This window comes from Halichoerus grypus, chromosome 12 (assembly GCF_964656455.1).
Source record: "Halichoerus grypus chromosome 12, mHalGry1.hap1.1, whole genome shotgun sequence".
NCBI lineage: Eukaryota > Metazoa > Chordata > Mammalia > Carnivora > Phocidae > Halichoerus > Halichoerus grypus.
In genome coordinates this window covers 63,391,752-63,412,026 of record NC_135723.1, presented here as the reverse complement: position 1 = coordinate 63,412,026, position 20,275 = coordinate 63,391,752, and the positions used below count along the sequence as shown (strand labels likewise).

Here is a 20,275-nt window from a genome sequence, read left to right as displayed (position 1 = left end):
CTCTCATTTATTTTACTTCAAATGCCCTACCCAGGACCGGGGTTCAGAACACCATCATCCAAAAAAAAAAAAAAAAAAAATCATTATCTTCTTATACAGTCTTCCCCCGAACAGTTTATGTGTATCTAGATTTCTCTGTCACAGTGTTCTAAGGGAATGAGGCACTCGATCAATTTTGATGGAGATAGGAAAAGTTTGAGAACCTAAGCATTACAGCATAGTGAAATGTTACAAAAAAGAAACCTACGGAAGTCACATTAAGATAATGGGGGGGAAAGAAAACAGGGGGCTACACTGGGACTAGAACTAGAAAACAATTAGAAACTGATTCCCATTTGGGTTAGTTGGGCACTGCCCTATTATCTGTTGTTTTTTTTTTAAGATTGATTTATTTATTTGAGAGAGAGAGAGAGAGCACGAGAGGGGGGAGGGTCAGAGGGAGAAGCAGACCCCCGCCAAGCAGGGAGCCTGATGCAGGACTTGACCCTGGGACTCCAGGATCATGACCTGAGCCAAAGGCAGTCGCTTAACCAACTAAGCCACCCAGGCACCCCCCTTTTTTTTTTTAAAGATTGATTTACTTATTTGAGAGAGAGAGAGAGCACGAGAGGAGGGAGGGTCAGAGGGAGAAGCCCCTATTATCTGTTAACCAGGGGAAGGGAACTAAAATTTTGGGGTGTCTACTTATGGCCACATTCACAGTGCATGACCTTATTTAATCCTTAAAAACACAGTCCAGCTGGTAAATTGTCATAATTTTTATTAATTTGCTTAGGATGTAGCTTAGTAAGTAGCAGAGCCAGCACTCAGTCCGACTTTAGCTCTCTCTGAAGCTTTTAAAGAAAGCATGCTTCTCAGTTGGGAACACCAATTGCGTTAATGAAGTGTTCCTGTGTTGCTGATCTTTAAAAATTTTTCTCTCTTGAGGCGCCTGGGTGGCTCAGTGGGTCAAGTCTGCCTTTGGCTTAGGTAATGATCCCGGAGTCCCAGGATCGAGCCCCACAACGCATCTGTGCTCCCCACTCAGTGGGGAGTCTGCTTCTCCCTCTGCCCTTCCCTGCTCTCATGCTCTCTCTCTCACTCTCTCAAATAAATAAATAAAACCTTTAAAAAATAATAAAATAAAAATTAAGAAAATAAAAATTTTATCTCTTTCCAAGCTAATTAAATATTTTATTCTATTTCATTCTTTGTGCAGAACTATGTACCATATATATGTATGTATGTGTATATATATAATATGTATATAGAGAGAGATATCCATGTGTATGTACATGGTTTTGTCACATAGGCCTAGTTTTTGTAGGATGGGGAAATCTATCTGGTGTTCCATAATTATTCAGTTATTCTGTGCTTTTTAAGTATTGTAGCTTATATAGTAAAGATAAAGTAACTTCTTTAATAAGTTACGTAATTGATGATTTGAACTTTAGAGTATCTTGTTAGGGAATGAAGTCATAAATATATAATGTTTGAGAGTTTAGTAGTTGGCGAATCCTTGGTTCTGACTCAGCCCTGCCACATTCCGATGGTTTAACTTTGGACAATTTCTAAGTCTCAATTTCCAGTTCTCCAGAATGGAGAAGATTCACCTAAAAAATCTTCTGCCCCCTTGTTTCTTTCAGGGTATTATATTAGGAATATGTTCTGTCTTTGCGTTTGTATTTTTTATTTCACTTAGTGTTTTAAATAATTATACTTTCGGAGAATTCCAACAGTATATTCTAAATATCTATGTGGGTTGTTAAGATTAAAAAAGAGATGATATGCATACAGTCTCAAACTGTTTACCACATAGTATTCAATAAATGTTAATTCTCTTTTCAGCTCCTTTCGTGAAACAAAGCTATTCTTTTCCCAACTTTCTTTTATTTATTTCTTAAATTTATTTATTTTTATTTAAATTCAGTTAACATACAACGTATTATTGCTTTCAGAGGTAGAGGTCAGTGATTCATCAGTCTTATATAATACCCAGTGCTCATTACATCACGTGCCCTCCTTAATGTCCATCACCCAGTTACCCCATCCCCCAACCCCCGCTCCTCCAGCAACCCTCAGTTTCTTTCCTATGCTTAAGAGTCTCTTATGGTTTGTCTCCCTCTCTGATTTTGTCTTGTTTTATTTTTTCCTCTGTTCCCCTATGATCTTTTTTGTTTCTTAAATTCCACATATCAGCGAGATCATATGATAATTGTCTTTCTCTGATTGACTTATTTCGCTTAGCATAACACCCTCTAGTTCCATCCACATTGTTGCCAATGGCAATATTTTATTTTATTTTTTGATGGCTGAGTAGTATTCCATTATATATATATACCAGATCTTCTTTATCCATTCATCTGTCGATGGACATCTGGGCTCTTTCTATAGTTTGGCTATTGTGGATGTTGCTGCTATGAACATTGGGGTGCACGTGCCCCTTTGGATCACTACATTTGCATCTTTGGGGTAAATACCCAGTAGTGCAATTGCTGGGTCATAGGTTAGCTTTATTTTCAACCTTTTGAGGAACCTCCATACTGTTTTCCAGACCGACTTTCTTTTAGACAGGATGTTGTCTTGTAAGAGATTCAGATTAAGTAATGATTTAACAACTGTCTCTAAACAATATTCTCTTTGAGCTCTCAGGTTTGGAAAAGAAGAATGTCTAGTTAGAGCATCATACATCCTTGAAGTTAAAAGATTGGGAATAGAAAGATATCCAGCGTTATCCCAAATGTTGAGTAATGGTTTTGTCTTTTTATTTATTTATTTATTTTTAAAGATTTTATTTATTTATTTGACAGAGAGAGACACAGCAAGAGAGGGAATGAACACAAGCAGGGGGAGTGGGTAGAGGGAGAAGCAGGCCCCCTGCCGAGTAGGGAGCCCGATGTGGGGCTCAATCCCAGGACCCTGGGATCATGACCTGAGCCGAAGGCAGATGCTTAACGACTGAGCCACCCAGGTGCCCTGGTTTTGTCTTTTTTTTTTTTTTTAATTTTATTTATATGAGAGTGAGAACATGAGCAGAGGGAGAGGGAGGAGCAGGCGCCCCGCTGAGCACAGAGCCCAACATAAGGCTCCATTCCAGGACCCTGAGATCATAACCCCAGCCGGAGTCATGCTTAATTGACTAAGCCACCCAGGCGCCCCTGAATAACGGTTTTTAACCTGAGGACCTCGCAGTCTGGGGCCTAATCCCTGCCTGCCTGCTATAATAATTTGTAGAGGGGTAAATTGACCTGAGTAGCATACTTACAAGCTTGGCATATATAATTATATCATTTTCAGTTACTGAAATTTAATTTTGCTAAAGTCGTATGGGAAACATGTTTTTTTGTAAAGGATAAAGCTTCTATGCATTCGATTCATTTATATATAACTATTAAGTATCATTTTTCCCAACATGAGATCATACTGTAACATTGTTTTTAATAAGATTACTCACTTATTTTTTTTTAAGATTTTTTTTTTTTTTTAAGATTTTCTTTATTTGAGAGAGCAAGACAGAGCAGAGAGAGAGCACAAACAGTAGGGAGGGGCAGAGGGAGAGGGAGACGCAGGCTTCCCGCTGAGCAGGGAGCCCGATGCGGGGCTTGATCCCAGGACCCTGGGATCATGACCTGAGCCGAAGGCAGACGCTTAACCGACTGAGCTACCCAGGCGCCCAAGATTTTTATTTATTTATGAGAGAGAGAGAAAAAGAGAGAGAGCACAAGGGTGGGAGGGGCAGAGGGAGAAGCAGGCTCCCTGCTGAGCAGAGCAGGAGGCGGGACTCCTTTCCAGGACGCTGGGATCAGGACCTGAGCCAAAGGCAGACACTTAACCAACTGAGCAGCCCAGGCGCCCCAAGATTATTCACTTATTAATTTATTCCTTCCTAATTTTATACTTATTTTAGTGACTATATTATATTCCTTTATATCATATATGTGTTATAATTTCTTCAGCAAGTTCTTCACTGTTGAACATTTAGATTGTTTACCATTTTTCATTATAATAAATAATGAGTCAGTAAACATTTGTGTTGCATCTGTGCAAGTCCATGACTGTTTAAGTGGGATGCTGGATCAAAGGGCATGTACAAATCTAAGGCTTTTGAATGTGCTTCCAGGTTACCTTCTGAAAAGGTTGTACCGATTTACATTTCCACTAGCAGTACATACAAGTACCTAGCTCCCTGTTTTCCTGGGAATAGGTGTCTTTTTTTTTTTTCTTATTTTTGCCAAATGATAGTTGTTTTTTCTTAAGTATTCATTACTTTTGAAATTGAACTGTTAAAAATAATTGGCCATTTATTTTCTTCTTTTCTGAATTGTCTTAGGTTCTTTTTCTTGATTTGCAAGGGCTTTTATAAAATGTTTTTAACTGTAGAAATATGTTAGAAATGTATTTTTCCAAGTTTTTTTTTTGTTTTCACTTTCATTTTTGCGTAGTCTATGTATGACCCTCCTCTCAAATCTTTAAGTGGCTGCTGTTGGTGCTGCTGCTTTTTATTGAGGTACAGCTGACATGCAGTGTTCCATTAGTTTCAGGTGTACAACATAGTGACTCAAGAATTCTACACGTTCCTTGCCTTGACAAGTTTAGTCACCATCTGTCACCATACGAAGTTAGTACAATTACAATTGACCATATTCCCTGTGCTCTACTTTTTGTCTCCGTGATTTTATTTCATAACTGGAAGTTTGTACTTCTTAATCCCTTTTTATCTTTTTAGCCCATTTCCCCACCCACCTAAATGGCTTCTTTAAACCATGTCCTACTACTTCATAATGTTTTACAGAGCTTTATTTGTATATGACTCCTCATTTACACATTATGACTTCATTCGATATCCAGAGTGGGAGGAGAATATAGCATATTGTTTAAGTAGTTTGTGTAGCTTACTCATTAGTTTATCCTCACAGGCAAAGAATGAGGAAGGCTACTCCAGAAAACGTAGTAAGGTGGAGGGGCGCCTGGGTGGCTCAGTCGTTAAGCGTCTGCCTTCAGCTCAGGTCATGATCCCAGGGTCCTGGGATCGAGCCCCGCATCAGGCTCCCTGCTCGGCGGGAAGCCTGCTTCTCTCTCTCCCACTTACCCTGCTTGTGTTCTCTCTCTGGCTGTCTCTCCCCGTCAAATAAATAAATAAAATTTAAAAAAAAAACAAAAAAAAACGTAGTAAGGTGGAATTTTGCCTCAAGAGATAATTTTCATTTTACCTTCCATAAACATGACTTAACATATGCCATGTCTATTTTGTCAAAAGATATAGTAGCATTATATACACTTCTGCTTTCTTATATTTTGGGACATGTAACCTTTTAAAAATATTATTTGTTTCCTTCTGGGTATAATATAGATTTATTACAGAAAATTTAGAAAATACCAAGGAGCATGAAGAAGAAAATAGAGACACCTGTGACCCTTTTATTCCTCTGTGATGAATGTTAATTGATTTTTATAATATATTTGATTCAGCCATGTTCAATGATTATCTGTGCTATTGAATTTAGTTTTTTACTGGTTTATTACTTAGGACTTTTATATCTATATTCATAAGTGAACTTAGGTTATGTTTCCTCTTTTTGTACTATTTTTGACAGGCTTTGTTTCAGGATTTTATACTAGTTAGTTTCATAAATGGAATTGGATAGCTTAACCTTTTTTTATGTGCTGTTAAACAGTTTATCTAGCATGGGGCCATCTGTTCTTTAAAAGTTTGAAAGAGTTCACCAGCATGACACTTGACCATAAAAAGCACTTTGAAGGCCATTCTCTGATAAACCTATTTTTATAAGGTCTATTCTGATGAGCACATATTCCCTTGTTGGACATAATATACGTTACCAAGAGTTTGCATAGGTTAAATTAAGTACTTTGGTTTAACATACTGAGTTTATTAATATTGAAAGATGTTTCAAAAGGACTATATTTTGTGGTTTCTTCTATTTACATACTTTTAAAACTCAGGTTATCACTTATCATCCATGTAATTTCAAGTAATTCTTTGCTACAAGTTACTCGTTTATGAACTTGAATCTCTCCAAATAATTTACTTCATCATTTTCTTACCTTACTATTTTTTTTAAAAAGATTTTATTTATTTATTTGACAGAGAAAGACACAGTGAGAGAGGGAACGCAAGCAGGGGGAGTGAGAGAGGGAGAAGCAGGCTTCCCGCTGAGCAGGGAGCCCGATGTGGGGCTTGAACCCAGGACCCTGGCATCATGACCTGAGCCGAAGGCAGACGCTTAATGACTGAGCCATCCAGGCGCCCCTCTTACTGTACTATTTTTTTAAGATTTTATTTAATTATTTGAGGGCGCCTGGGTGGCTCAGTTGGTTAAGCGACTGCCTTCGGCTCAGGTCATGATCCTGGAGTCCCTGGATCGAGTCCCGCATCGGGCTCCCTGCTCGGCAGGGAGTCTGCTTCTCCCTCTGACCCTCCCCCCTCTCATGTGCTTGCTCTCTCATTCTCTCTCTCTCAAATAAATAAATAAATAAATCTTTAAAAAAAAAAAAAAAAGATTTTATTTAATTATTTGAGAGAGCGAGAGCGTGCAAGAGAGAGCATGAGCAGGGGGGAGAGGGAGTGGGAGAAGCAGACTCCCTGCTGAGCAGAGAGCCTATGTGGGGCTCTATCCCAGGACCCTGGGATCATGACCTGAGCTGAAGGCAGACACTTAACCTACTGAGCCACCCAGATGCCCCATTTACCTTACTATTTTTTAAATGCGTTTATCCGGCATAGCAAAAAGAGGATAGTAAGTTAAGTCTTTGTACTCTCCATTTAGAGGTAGCAGATATAATACACCAATAACATAACCATTTTTGCCATTTTTAATATGACCCATACCCAAATAGCAATCCTAAACAATACTGTTTCTTTTCAACAGACAGAATACCAACTGTGTGTTATGGAAGGAGTCCAAAATTAAAACAAAGTTTTTCTTATTCCATTTCAGGCACAGAGATCCAGATATAATAAAATGGAAACAATTTCAGTGCTAAGCGTCTTGAAATATTAGAACATAGTTCCTTTGAGAGGAGAGCTAGGAAAGACTCCCTTGTTTATGATATTTTCTTACATCCAAGTTTCTTGAACTTGACCTACCTATTGCAACATAAATGTCATTGCCTCTAAAGGAGTTTAAACTACAGAATTTATTACTTTTTTTTTTTTTTTTTTTTAAGATTTTATTTATTTATTTGAGAGAGAGAGAATGAGAGAGAGCACATGAGAGGGGGGAGGGTCAGAGGGAGAAGCAGACTCCCTGCCGAGCAGGGAGCCTGATGTGGGACTCGATCCAGGGACTCCAGGATCATGACCTGAGCCGAAGGCAGTCGCTTAACCAACTGAGCCACCCAGGCGCCCCAGAATTTATTACTTTTTAAGTTAAAAAGATATAAACTATGTTCAAGAACTTCGAGTTTCTGAAAATTAAGTCAATCCTAGATTGTTGCGGAGTTTTTAAGAAATGCATTGAGATTAGAACCATAGGTTTTCCTCCGTTTGCATATATGTATACAAATTCATAAATGCAGCAATCAACTTCACTAACAGTCACCTAATGGGATAAGTTTTTGGAATGATTTTAAATGTAAGAAGAAACTTACAGAAAATCTTTACTTCCTGTTCATTTCCCCAAAATGTAATAATTCATTGTTTCATCTCTGTTTTTGCTCCTTAAACATTTAAAATCATATTCATATAACTATAGGAAACAAAATGAGGGTTCCTGGAGGGGAGATGGGTGGGGGAGATGGGGGTAATTGGGTGATGGGCATTTAAGGAGAGCATATGATGTGATGAGCACTGGGTGTTATATGCAACTGATGAATTCCTGAACTCTACATCTGAAACTAATGATGTACTATATGTTGGCTAATTGAATTTAAATAAAAAAATAATAAATTAAAAAATAAAATCACACTCATATAAACATTAATAGCATCTGTTTCAATTCTGTTTTGAATAGTCACAGTGCTGAAGTTCATTGACTGTTGTCTTCTTTAGAGAAGTTTTAAGAGAAGTCAGATGCCTAGATGGATGTTTTGCATGTTTAAAAAATAATCTTTTATTTATACAGCAATTACAGCAATTAGCAGGAACAAGTTTTGCAAGAGTCCTTATAGAGGACTCACCTGAATGGTTTCCTTATATGATTTTATTGTTTTGTTCGGAATAATTTCCTAGAGTGTCAGTCAAGTTCAGATTGAAGTTTAAAAATACATTCCATAGCCAAATAATAATTGGATTGTGGTAAGCTAAGTGAGTTAGTAGTTAAGTCTTAGATTGGATAATTGAGAAATAAATTATCCTTACTACAGGTTTTATGTAGAATTATGAAGTGATTTCTTTCACATTCAACTATTAATTAATGTAATACTTTTATTCCCTTTACTTCCCTGCCCCCAGATTAAAGGCAAAATGAATGAATCAATCAATAAGTTACTAAGGTTTAAGATTTGATTTTCTGTGGGCTTTTTGTTTTTTCAGTATTTCAAAATTTTGAGAAACTCTTTAATGGCAAAATATGAAGTGGTCATTTTTAGCTTTTCAAGTTGATTGAATAATTGACAGTATCTAAAACGTTGTAACTCGTTCCTCAGAAGTACAAATGGGTATCTCTTTCTCCATTGATAAAAGACAGCCAGTTACAGTATTATAAGGGGAGAAAAAGCTTCCAAAGATGTGAGTCCTGTAGGAGAACTTCTCTGCTCTTTGGCATGTCAGTTGCAGGTGTAGCTTTTCCTTTCAGAGCTTTATGAGTGATTTCTGTTTGTATGACCAAGAGTAAAGAAACTCCCAAGGCAAACAGGAGCCTGTCAGAGTCCAGAGATCACAGTTCATTGTGCTGCTAAAAAAGCCTCCCTTTACATCTTCTTACTTCTAAATCCTTTATATTCCCTTTCAAAAACAAAACAGAACACAGTAGCTTAGAGCTATTTGAAACAAAATTCATTTTCTTTTACTCAGTACTTTGCTTGTATTTGTGTCCTTGTTCTTTTTTCTTGGCACAGTTTCAAAACATTATTCTTATTCACAGACATTTCTGGCCCTCTCATGTAAGTAATGTGTATATTATTGTCTAGAAGCAGCATGATATAATAAGAAGAAAAGTGACATAAGTAGTAAGTAACTTCTCCAGACCTTAGGTTCCTTACCAGTAATAAGGGGAGAAGTATTATATTTCTCATAAGGCTTTATGGAATAAATACAATGTATTGTCGGGGAGTAAGAATATCCTGTCCCCTCAGGGTCCTTCTTGCTAGCATAAGAATCAAATTGACATGAGACAGATTAACAGGAGAAAAATCAAACTTACTAGCATACATATGGGGAATGCACAAAGAAATTCCAAACACTGTCAGGCAAAATGAGGTATATGTCATTCTGAACTAAGGAGAAGGGGGTGTAGGGGTCTGGGTCTTCAAACGGAAGGAATGTATTCCTCAGAAAGAATGAAAAAGTAAATGTTCGGTAAACAGATACTTGTTAGGTCACTTGGAAATGGTGGGACAAAGAGAGGACTTTGATCAAAGAGGCCTTGCTAGGTTCTTCTCCACGCACTATACCTAATTCGTAGCATAATGTAGTTATCTCTGGGGATAGCTCTCTTCCTGGAGCAGGACCTTTATCTAAATTCTTTTTACGCAGTTGTGGAGGGTGGGAGAGTGGGGGTAAGGAGCTTTTCCTAAATCTGCTGGATCTTGCTTGCTTTTAACTCAAAATAATCTTTATGCTAAAGTGAGCCATCTTGGGGCGCCTGGATGGCTCAGTCGGTTAAGCGTCTGCCTTCAGCTCAGGTCATGATCTCAGGGTCCTGGGATCGAGCCCCTCATTGGGCTCCCTCCTCAGCGGGGAGTCTGCTTCTCCCTCTCCCCCCTACCCCACCCCACCCCCGCTCCTGCGCTCTTTCTCAAATAAATAAATAAAATCTTTAAAAAATAAAAATAAAAAAGTGAGCCACCTTAGGGCAGCGTGCCCTTGGTCCCATAGTGTATAAAAGGCCATTGCACGCTTCTGAGATTCTGACAAGTTAAGAAAGTGCTTGAAAAATGTTAGTCCTTCCTGGAGGGACAGCCCACCAGGCATCCCATCCCACCCCATGCATTTATACACACTGGGTGGAACTGATCTTGTGGGAAAAGTTCCCTGTAAGCAGGGAGCAATGCTCCTATTTCCTCTCTTCTCTCCTTAGGCTAGCAGAGCAGAACACCAGCAGAGCCAAAGCCATCCTCCACCCCCTTGATAACATACGAGCCATCTTTCTTTTCATGCTGTATTTTGTTTTGCTTTAGGGCCAACTGGATTAATTCCTTGTTCTGTCTCCACTGTAGAAATCCTGTTTCAAGTAATCCACCCATGATATTGACTAGCTCCGGTTGTACTTTTTTTTTTTTTTTAATTTTCTTTTCTGATTATGGACATGGTTGATGCTACTGCTGTAACATTTGTAATAAGCCATTTTTTGTTTCCCAAGGAACTCATTTTATAAAACTCAGAAAATAAAAATGGCCCCTTAATCCCATTTGATACTATATTATATATTCTATTTTAGACTTTCCTATGCTTGTATAAAGAATTTTGCCCAAAAATTGGACTCTTGCTGTAGATACTCTCTTTCATTCAGTTGTAGATCATGTACACCTGAGTATATCTGTAAATATCGGTCTCACAGAGCCGTAGTGTCCAGTGATTTACAGGCATGGATTCTGAAGTCAGAGAGACCTGAGTTTGAATCCAGTTCTGCCACTTCTCAGCTACCGCCTTAATTTCTTCACCTGAAAAATGAGGATAATAATAGCACATACCTTCTGGGGTTATGAGTGTTATATGAGATGAAGTATGTCAAGTGTTTGAAGTACCTAACACACAGTAAACATACAATAAATTTTAGCTATTTATAATAATCATTTTTGGGAACTGTGTAATCTTATATTTTATGTGTATACCACAATGTATTCACTTCTCTTATGTTAATGAACATTTAGATATTGGGCATTTAGGTTGTTTACAGTTTCCCAGTATTATAAAACAAGTCTATGGGGCGCCTCGGTGGCTCAGTCGGTTGACCATCCCACTCTTGATCTCAGCTCAGGTCTTGATCTCAGGGTCATGAGTTCGAGCTCCATGTTGGGCTCCACTCTGGGCATAGAGCCTACTTAAAACAAAAACAAAAACAAAAACACAAGTCTATAGAAGTCTATAGTATATATCTTTGCAACTAAATCTTTGTGTACTGCCTTATTTCCTTAGGTTAAAATCCTTAGGATATAAAATTGGTGTGTCAAGGGAAATGTATATTTCTGAAGCTTTTAATAGGATCTCTAAATAGCCCTCCAAGAAAGAACTCTGACTCCAGCATCCTTTGTTGTTGTTGAGAATGACTTAAATCTTAAGTCATCTCTCTAAGTGATATCTTTAAAATTCTTACCATTGCTACCTATATTCATATATTACAGGACAGTTAAGTCATCATATTCATACATAATACAGGAATATTTTCAAAAAGGATCACTTGGTAGCCCTTGAGCCTCCATTAGTCAAATATAAAAGATTTTCCTCATAGAGGAATGTTTTATTGTGAATCTTCTCATCTTATTAAAATAAGATAGCAGTGCCATTTTAACCTTTGGTAGATACCAAGTTTGGATAATTTGTTAGTGGCCTTTTAAAGAATCATTTAAACAGGGACACCTGGGTGGCTCAGTCGGTTAGGCATCTGCCTTCAGCTCGGGTCATGATCCCAGGGTCCTGGGATGGAGCCCCACATCAGGCTCCTTGCTCAGCGGGGAGCCTGCTTCTCCCTCCGCCTGTGCTTGTGCACTCTCTCTCTCTCTCTCTCTCTCTGACAAATGAATGAATAAAATCTTTAAAAAAAATCATTTAAAAAAATTTTTTATTGTTTTTAATAGAGCATGCTACTTCACAGTTTGATTACTGAAATGCTATGTGGGTTTGATTTCTCTTAGCATAGAAGAGAGAAGGCAGATATAAAAGTTTATTTATGTAAGTGTAGCTTCCTCCTGTTCCTAATGATAAAGCTTCCCAGAGGGCCCGTAGCATAACTTATCTATCAGGCCCTGACATGTGGTATTAGCATATTGCAATCCTGCTACTCGGGTTAAAAGCAAGCCTGGTTCTCTTTAAAAGTTAAAAATATTTTTCTTCATAACAATTTGACTTTTTATTTCTAACAGGAGAATCACTTTTTTTCAATTTTTAACCTTATAAATGAGTTTTCATCGTTTATGTTCAGATTTTTTTAGCAAATAAATTTTACAGTCTAGGCAATATGAAGAAAAACATAAAAATCACTTAAATCCCAGTGCCCTGCAGTAAAGGCTCTTAACATTCTAGTGACCACACTTACATGCATCATGTCTTTTCTCCTGTGTCTTAAATGAGGTAATCTTTTTAAAATTATGATAAAATACACACAACATAAAATTTGCCATTTTAACTATTTTTAAGTGTATGGTTTGGTGGCTTTGAATACACTGACATTGTGCAACCCATCCATCCACCCATCCATCTCCAGAACTCTTCATTTTCCAAACTGAAACTTTGTACCCATTGAGCAGTGGCTCCCCATTCTCCTCTCCCCCAGCTCCTAGCAACCGTGACCTACTTTTTTTTACTTTGTATTGAAATATAATATTCATACAGAAAAATGCACATACCACAAGTACACTGACAGCCAAAAAACAGGATGAGGAAGGGAGTATTTTTAAGTGTTAATATGGAGGTTCCGTTTTTCTTCGCAGAGCAAGTTGCCAGCCCTAATAGTGCAGATTTACCTTCTCTTAACTGTCACATTTTTTCAATTGATCATTTTCTGTAGACTGGCTGGTGACTGTTAGCTCAGAGCTAGCAAGTGTCACCCGGAGCATAATAAAGCACTGTGTAGTAATGCGTCACAAGACCATTTTTGCATAGAGCTTAGCCAAGGCTTTTGGAACCGCCCTCAGTTGCACCTTGTGCTATATTAGTACTTCTCAGACAGGAAGAATTTTCTTTTGCTGGCGTAGCTTGTCCGGTTACCTTCAGGGTAAGTGTGTACAGTTCATGTAAACCAATTAGTTTCTCTGGCTTAACTTTATCTATAGACTCTTATTTGGTTCAGTATCTTGTTGAAATTGTAAGCATTTAAAAATACAGATTAAGGAAATAAAAATAGAATAAAGCAGTATAATGTAAAACTTTACAGTTTGCAAAGATATGAATATGTAAAACTTTGCAGTATCTTGGGTCTCCGAAATAACAATTTAAAACATCTAATTTTAAGAGCTTCTTGTTTCACATGTACATGTTGAGAAAAAGCAATGTATCCTCAAAAATCTCTTTTCAAAGGAAAAAAAGGCACTGTAAGATCCAATTTTGTTGTTCATTTAGTGCTCTGTGACTCAATTTTGCTAATTGCCACATGCTTTGTGTCCCTAGGTCTAGGAACCATATATTATGCCTAGTAATAAAGATAATGAATTTTTATTTTGTGCTTGTTTTATCTAAGATATTATGGAATAGGATTATATTGGTATGTTTTATGAATTGATAAAAGCTGGATTTACAGTCTCTAAGGTTTATAACAAATTGTATATTGAGAATTAAGATTCAAGCATATATTGCTATAAAACCCTAGAATGTTGTGGCTAACTTAGTTTTAAATAATTGGATTTACCTTATTTTTTATAATTGTTTTTTGTTTTTGTTTTTTTTAATCAGGAGAATTAGATAATGCAGCAGACCATTTCTTAAAGCAGTTTACTTGGTTTTTATTGGCAATCTATATCCAAGCCCCTGCATCTCTGGATATTGCTTACCACCTATGCTGTTGTTCTAGGACAAATTCAAGGACAGAACTCAGAGTGTGCTAAGGGTAATCAGTATAAATAACTTAATTTCCATGTGCCTTGGTTTACTCAGCTTGAAAAATGCTATTAGATATTAAGGCCATGGGGAGTGAGGAGCATATATGAATAAATTCTGAGCTCTGAAATTATGTATTTTCTTAAGTATCCATAAAATTCTGACTGAGAAGCCAAGTTTTACTATTTAAGAAAATTGGTATAAATTGCCAATTTTTAAATAACTAGCCTTTGAAATTTATTTTTCCTCTCTTCTATCTCCTTCTCTTCCCTTCCCACCTCAGTTTGTTTTCTCTTTCCCCCAACAGGCTCAGGAAAGACCTGAGAATATTCAGTTTCATTTTTGTCTCATATCTGTATCAAGAAAGTTTCACTTTCCAGTTTGTATATTTTTTTTCACTGCTGCCTTGAAAATCGAATTAGGGAGAATTATTTAAATGATCCAAGAAACTGATGTACAGTGCTACTGAAATAACAAACTTATGTTTGATTTTTCTTGTGCTAATCACCCAAGTGTCATTATTAAAAACATAAGTAAGCTTAAGACCAGTAATTACAGGTTGCTGGAAAAGTGCAGCAAAAAATGGATTCATTTGGAAGTTTAGTACTGTTGCTGATACTCTGTCCATATTATAGTAATGCGTGCCTTTTCTTATGTAAGTAGTACACAGTTGACCATTCAAAATTTCATTACTTTATTGTTGTGTCCTGTAAATGTTTCTGCAAGTATCACAACTGAAGCAGGATCACAACTTTTTAAGCCAATGATATTGATGAACTTAATCTTTTTCACTTTCCCAAAAGACAAAGTCAAGTGGGCCTTTAAAAATATTCAATTGGCATTCAGATACTTTAAAACTTGTATAAAGGCAAGTAAAATTTTTTCATGTAGACATAGGAATTTTCAGTCATTGATTTGTCACTGTCTTTTCAAGGTAAAGTTAATGATCTCAGAAGGAAATAATCACAATCACTAGAACTTTTCAGTTATCAAGTTTGTGCTATTCCAATGAAGTTCTTACCTCTTGCTTCAGTCTTTAGCTTTGTCCTACATATTCTGTGAATGAACACTGTTAGAGCAGAGACCCTAACCTCATAGTGAAAGCACACAGAGTAATTATTTTCCAATTTCCACACTTTCTAGTCGACATTAAAAATTCAAAAGACTTTAGAACTTCAAAACTTCCTATGAAGAGGGTTCATACTTCCAGGCTAGTATTTTCTATTTTTGAACGTGTCTTCTACACTTGATGTGTTTTTTCCAACAGCTCTTCTCTTGAAGCATCTGCAACAGATGACTGCTGGCAAAGTGAGCCAGAACATTATATACCAAGTATAGGTTTACAAGCCGATTGGTTTAAAAATACCCTGCCCTAATTTTCAGTGTCTTCCTTAGAATAGTGCCAGAATGCTGGCATTTATGCCTTACTCTTGACACTTCTGTAATTATAGAGACAATGGGGTGATTTTTACATTGGGACAACAGTATCACTTTATGTGATATTATCTCTGAACAAGGATACATTCTGGTCAGATTGCCAGTGAGGATCGGGAAGAATGAAGGACCTTCAGTTGAAATTTGCATAGAATCCATGAACTAGTAGGTTTATCTATCAAAAATAATGTCCTAAAATTGGCCATTATCAAATTTCTGATGACTCTGTTTTTGTTTGTGTTTTGTTTAAATAAAATATGTAGAGACCATGAGAAAGACAATTATTTTTTACTTACTGACACTGGCTTTTTTCCCCTTATCTTTTTTTTTTTTTACATAAATGAGCCAAACTTGGTGGTGGGGGGAACAGGAATTGCGCTGCCTGGCTCTGTGTGACAAGAAGAGCTGAGATTCCCAGATATTAAAATGTATTCTGCACTGCTTGAATTCTGTGTTCCTTTGGGCTTTTCAAATGTTTTATAAACTCTACGGTACTTTTCCACATTCTCCTTCCTCTTTTTCAGGCTAATAAAATGGTTTTGTTTAAAATAGTGCTTTCCGAGAAATATAGAACCCTGTTCAGATATTAAACATCAAAGGAAAACCATAAGCATATTGTATGCTTTGGTTTCTATAAATGAAGAAAGAGATTTGCAGGCAACTTCTGTGGCATCTTCTTTATTTAAGATCAAGGATCAGCAGAAAGGAAGGGTTACTTAAATTTGACTACAATCATCTAAAGATTACTAACCCTCAAACTACCATTACAGTTACATTTTGGGGGTAGTGATCAAAGTGTTTATGAGTTATATAGAGTGTATAGATAGATAAATAGATACTTCTGCAGGTACTATATTATTTTTTGGATGTGAAAAATTGGAGGTATCTTACTATTTGGAAATACTGTTTACTCAGCTTGAAGATGCCATCAATTATAAGACCATTAACTTACTAACAGCTTTTCTGAGGTGGGGGGGGAATACCTTTTTATAAGACATTTCCCAATTTTATGCATTTAAAATGGAAGGAGGGAGGAATGAATTTTAGAATTGAGAAAATTTTATGTATCTGCTACAATACATTTTAATTATAAAGAACACAGATATAATGTCCAACTTTTTTAAGATTATTTATTTTAGAGAGAGAGCAGGGGGAGGGGCAGGGAAAGTCTTAAGCAGACTCCACACTGATCGCAGAGCCTGTTAAGGGGTTCAAACTCATAACCCAGAGATCCCGACCTGAGCCAAAACCAAGAGTCAGTCGCTTAATTGACTGCACCACCCAGGTACCCCTATGATGACCAAATTTTAAGAAAAGTCAGATTTTTTCCCTTTTGATAAAGTTGCCCTTTTTAAATACTGCTTTTGTTAAAAAAATTTTACTTACCTAGTGTGAAGTAAAAGTAAAGTCATTGAGGAACAAAAGTAAGTAATTTTCCCTAAGATTGATACTGTAAAAATGAAAAAAAAAAAGATAGAATAATGATAAGAGGTATTTTATTTTATTAGGAGATAGTATAAAAACTATTTCTTTTAGCTTAACAAATTGATATGTATAAATTCCACCCTAACCCATAAAATTATCATTTAGTTAACACTATCACATACTTATTCTGGGCCAGACACTAACTCAGATAGTAGTTGCCTCATTTCACAAAATTAGAGTTTAATATGGGAAAATTGAAGAATAAACTTGACTTTTGTGTATTATGTTTCTCCTTATGTTCAATTCATATCTTCCTCCATTGATTCAGTAATAGCAATGCATGATTTTCCCACAAACTTCATCCTTATATGTAGAGAAAATATTGATAAAATATTCTTGTAATAAAGCATTTTCTTGCAAATATAAACTTTATTCAAATCTTACTGACACTATATAAATTCTTATAGGAGAGCTGCAAACTTTTCATACAAAATTTTTAACTCCAACCTTTGTAAGATAGAGAAAATCTTTGCTGAGCTTCTTAGGAAAGAGGAAAAGGTGCCTTCAGTAACTTGGTATTTAAGTCAAACCAAAAGTACCACCTTACTATGTCATTAACCTACAGGAACAGCCTGAAATATATGTATGTCACGTGTACCTTTTTTCTCTCTCTTTTACTGTGACATCACCTGGGGAAATCCAGAAGATTGGATAACCAAGAAATGCCTAATCAAGATTCTGCTGTACATGTGAAAATGGTGGGTATTTGAGTATTTCCAGTTCCATTTATTAATGGTGAATCTTCACCACTTTTACCTCTGTCTCTAACCAGATCATTAATTATGGGACTGTAACTTTATGCAGGTCTTTCTTCACAGTGTTTGATACACAATAGAACCTCAACTATTTGTTGAATTGGATTTCAACTTACCTTAGAAAATTTTTTTTGCTTGAAATATAATGTGTATTATAGTGTTTCTCAGCATATAAAATGGTTATCCCATTCCTTTTTGTGCTAAATTTTCCTTGCTCAGCAATAACACACTTAAATTATACAGCATGAGATGTTTTAAGCTTCTGAATTAAAATGACAAGTCTTTAAATAAAAAACTTCTTGTATAACAGTAGAGCTCATTGCATTATAGACATTAGATTGAGGAAGAAAAAATATAGGCTTTGGAGTCAGAGCTGGCTTCAGATGTTAATTTAGTCCTTAAGAGCTATGATACCCTTGAATGAGGGTAATAATCTCACCTTTAAGAAATTGTATGAAACCACCAAACTCTTGTTTTATTCAGATTTTTCCCAGCTTTATTGAGATATAATTGACAAAATTGCGAGATATTTAAAGTGTACAATGTGATGATTTGAGATTTGATATACATTGTGAATCATCTTCCCCATCTGGTTAACACATCTATCACCTCACATATTTACCCTTTTTTTGGCGGGGGGAAGGAGTTGGGGGGTGGAAAACATTTAAGTTCTACTCTTAGCAGATTATATAATAGAGTATTATAACCTGTAGTCACTATAACATACATTGGATTTTCAGACCTTATTCATCTTATAAATGAATGTTCTTATTCATATTTAATGCAAAAGTATGTAAAGTGCCTAAAAGAACATAGTAAGCACTCAGTAAATGTTAATTCCCTGTTATGTTAGTGTTTTCACTATGTAAGTAGCATTTGTATGTGTGGGAAAAAATTATATCCATTTTCCATATTCATAGTGGTAAAATTGTAAAAAAATCACAGTTTCTCACTCTCTTTTAAAGAGGACAACTGCCCCACGATCACCTTATATCCTCTTTCTGTTGTTTTGTTGTCATTCTTCCTCTTCTCTTGTATTTTTTTCTTCCTCTCTCTAGTTTTTTTTTTTTTTCATTTGAGCCTATAAACCAGAACATAGAACATGACTTAGCATGAAAACAGCTTTGTGTCACAGTTAATAAACCTCTTGTTCAGCTTAGCTGTCCTCATCCAGCGTGGGACAGGAGGTGAAGGCTGCCTCAAAGTGCTGATTAAGCTGCCGTTGGTGTAGTTACTGCTGTTAGGATGGAGCATGTGAAATTGCTGTGTTTTTGTATGTTGAATAGTCCAACATTGGCAGTTTCATTTGGTTCAGCCTACTACATCGGCATAACCTTTGCTTCTATTGCATGATTAGCATTGAAATTTGTCTCTGATATGTAACATTAAGTCAATCTAAAACTTTTTTTTTTTTTTTGCTTGAGTTGATTTTTTTTTAACCAAAATTAATACAAGTGATGTAGGAATGTCCTACCATATAAATTGTTGTTACCTGGGTCCCAGAACTCTCTAGCATGTCTTCTTTGGAAGTAAGTAGCACTGTAGTCAACCCACAAAGAGACTGTTGAAGGAAAACCAGCCAAAAAATTATACATACTTATATATATATTTTTTTACTATCATTGCATTAAGTTGCACAATTTTTACCTTGGGGTTTGCTTTTCTAAAAATGTTGATACATCTTTTAAGTTGGCAGCTCCTTAGAATGTTGTTCTTAACTCCTCATGACCTGGCTCCAAATCTCTTTCCACACTTTACACACACAAACTCTCTCTCTCCCTCCCTCCCTGCCCCCCTCTCTCTGTCTCTCCCACACACAGTAAAGTTCTAGACAGAGCTATTTATCTTTTCCCCCCACATTAGACCCTGCAGTTTGGCTCATGATTTCAGCATATACAAATCCTACTTCTCTTTGAAAGCCTAGCTCAGTTGGCTCTTCCTCTTTTGACCCCAGCAGAGGTAATCACAGTCTCTTATGTTCCTCTTGTATTTTATCTGGACGTCTGAGCAATGTATTACTTATTCGGGCTCTTGTATTACAATCCATGTTAGAGAACATGCACCTTGAGTTTAAGATGTTTATCTTACTAAAACTTTTGTATCTCTTACAGAGCTGCCTTACACTTAATGACTATATGTTGAATGAATGAATTTGGCCTACACTCCCTTAATGTGGAGATAGGCCAAAAATGTGGTAGACAGGGGGAACTGGCTATCACTACACTTTAGTAATGCGTAGTCTTCCAAATAAGTCATAGAATGATCCATGTATGTGAATGAATATACCAGTCTGAATAGGTGGCTTTGGATCTATACTTTTTATGTAGTTACATGAAAATTGTAGTGCCCACTCCTTTGTACCAAAGTAGTAATGAAGTCTTTTGCTTGTACCAAATATGAACATTGAAAAAAAAAATATTTCCCCTGAGAACTTCAGACAAAGATCCTTAAGTCATTTAAACTAATTTTTACGTGGTCCATTTTCAGAGAAATACAGCTAAAACATCATTAGGACAATTTTGTGACTATGCCATGCAGATACTCTGTTATATCTTGTTTCAGTGTATCTGCAAAATAATATCAAATAATCAAATATTGCTCTAGAGTTGTGAATAAAACTGTATAACTTTGAAATCAACTTCTCCAAAAATCATTGCTTTTCGATTATGGAAATAGACTAATGATTGGTCTGTACAAATTTCATTTCATCTGTACAAATTCATTTTACAGCCAGAATACATGTATTTTAGGTTTT

At 36.3% G+C, this 20,275-nt stretch overlaps 1 protein-coding gene across 4 annotated transcripts in view; it reads left to right on the top strand.

Annotated features, from left to right (window-relative positions):
• The window catches only part of NT5C3A (5'-nucleotidase, cytosolic IIIA), a 49,676-nt gene that overhangs the window by 17,924 nt on the left and 11,477 nt on the right, over positions 1-20,275 (top strand). For 2 of the 4 annotated variants that reach the window (XM_036080705.2, XM_078059431.1), the window contains exon 2: positions 17,409-17,463. The exons of 1 other annotated variant lie outside the window; for it this stretch is intronic. In XM_036080705.2, the coding sequence (XP_035936598.1) occupies positions 17,428-17,463 (36 nt within the window). In that variant the 5' untranslated portion in view covers positions 17,409-17,427. Of the gene's footprint in view, positions 1-12,907; positions 13,029-17,408; positions 17,464-20,275 lie in introns of those variants that run through there. One more of the 4 variants, XM_036080703.2, reaches the window with a different exon arrangement.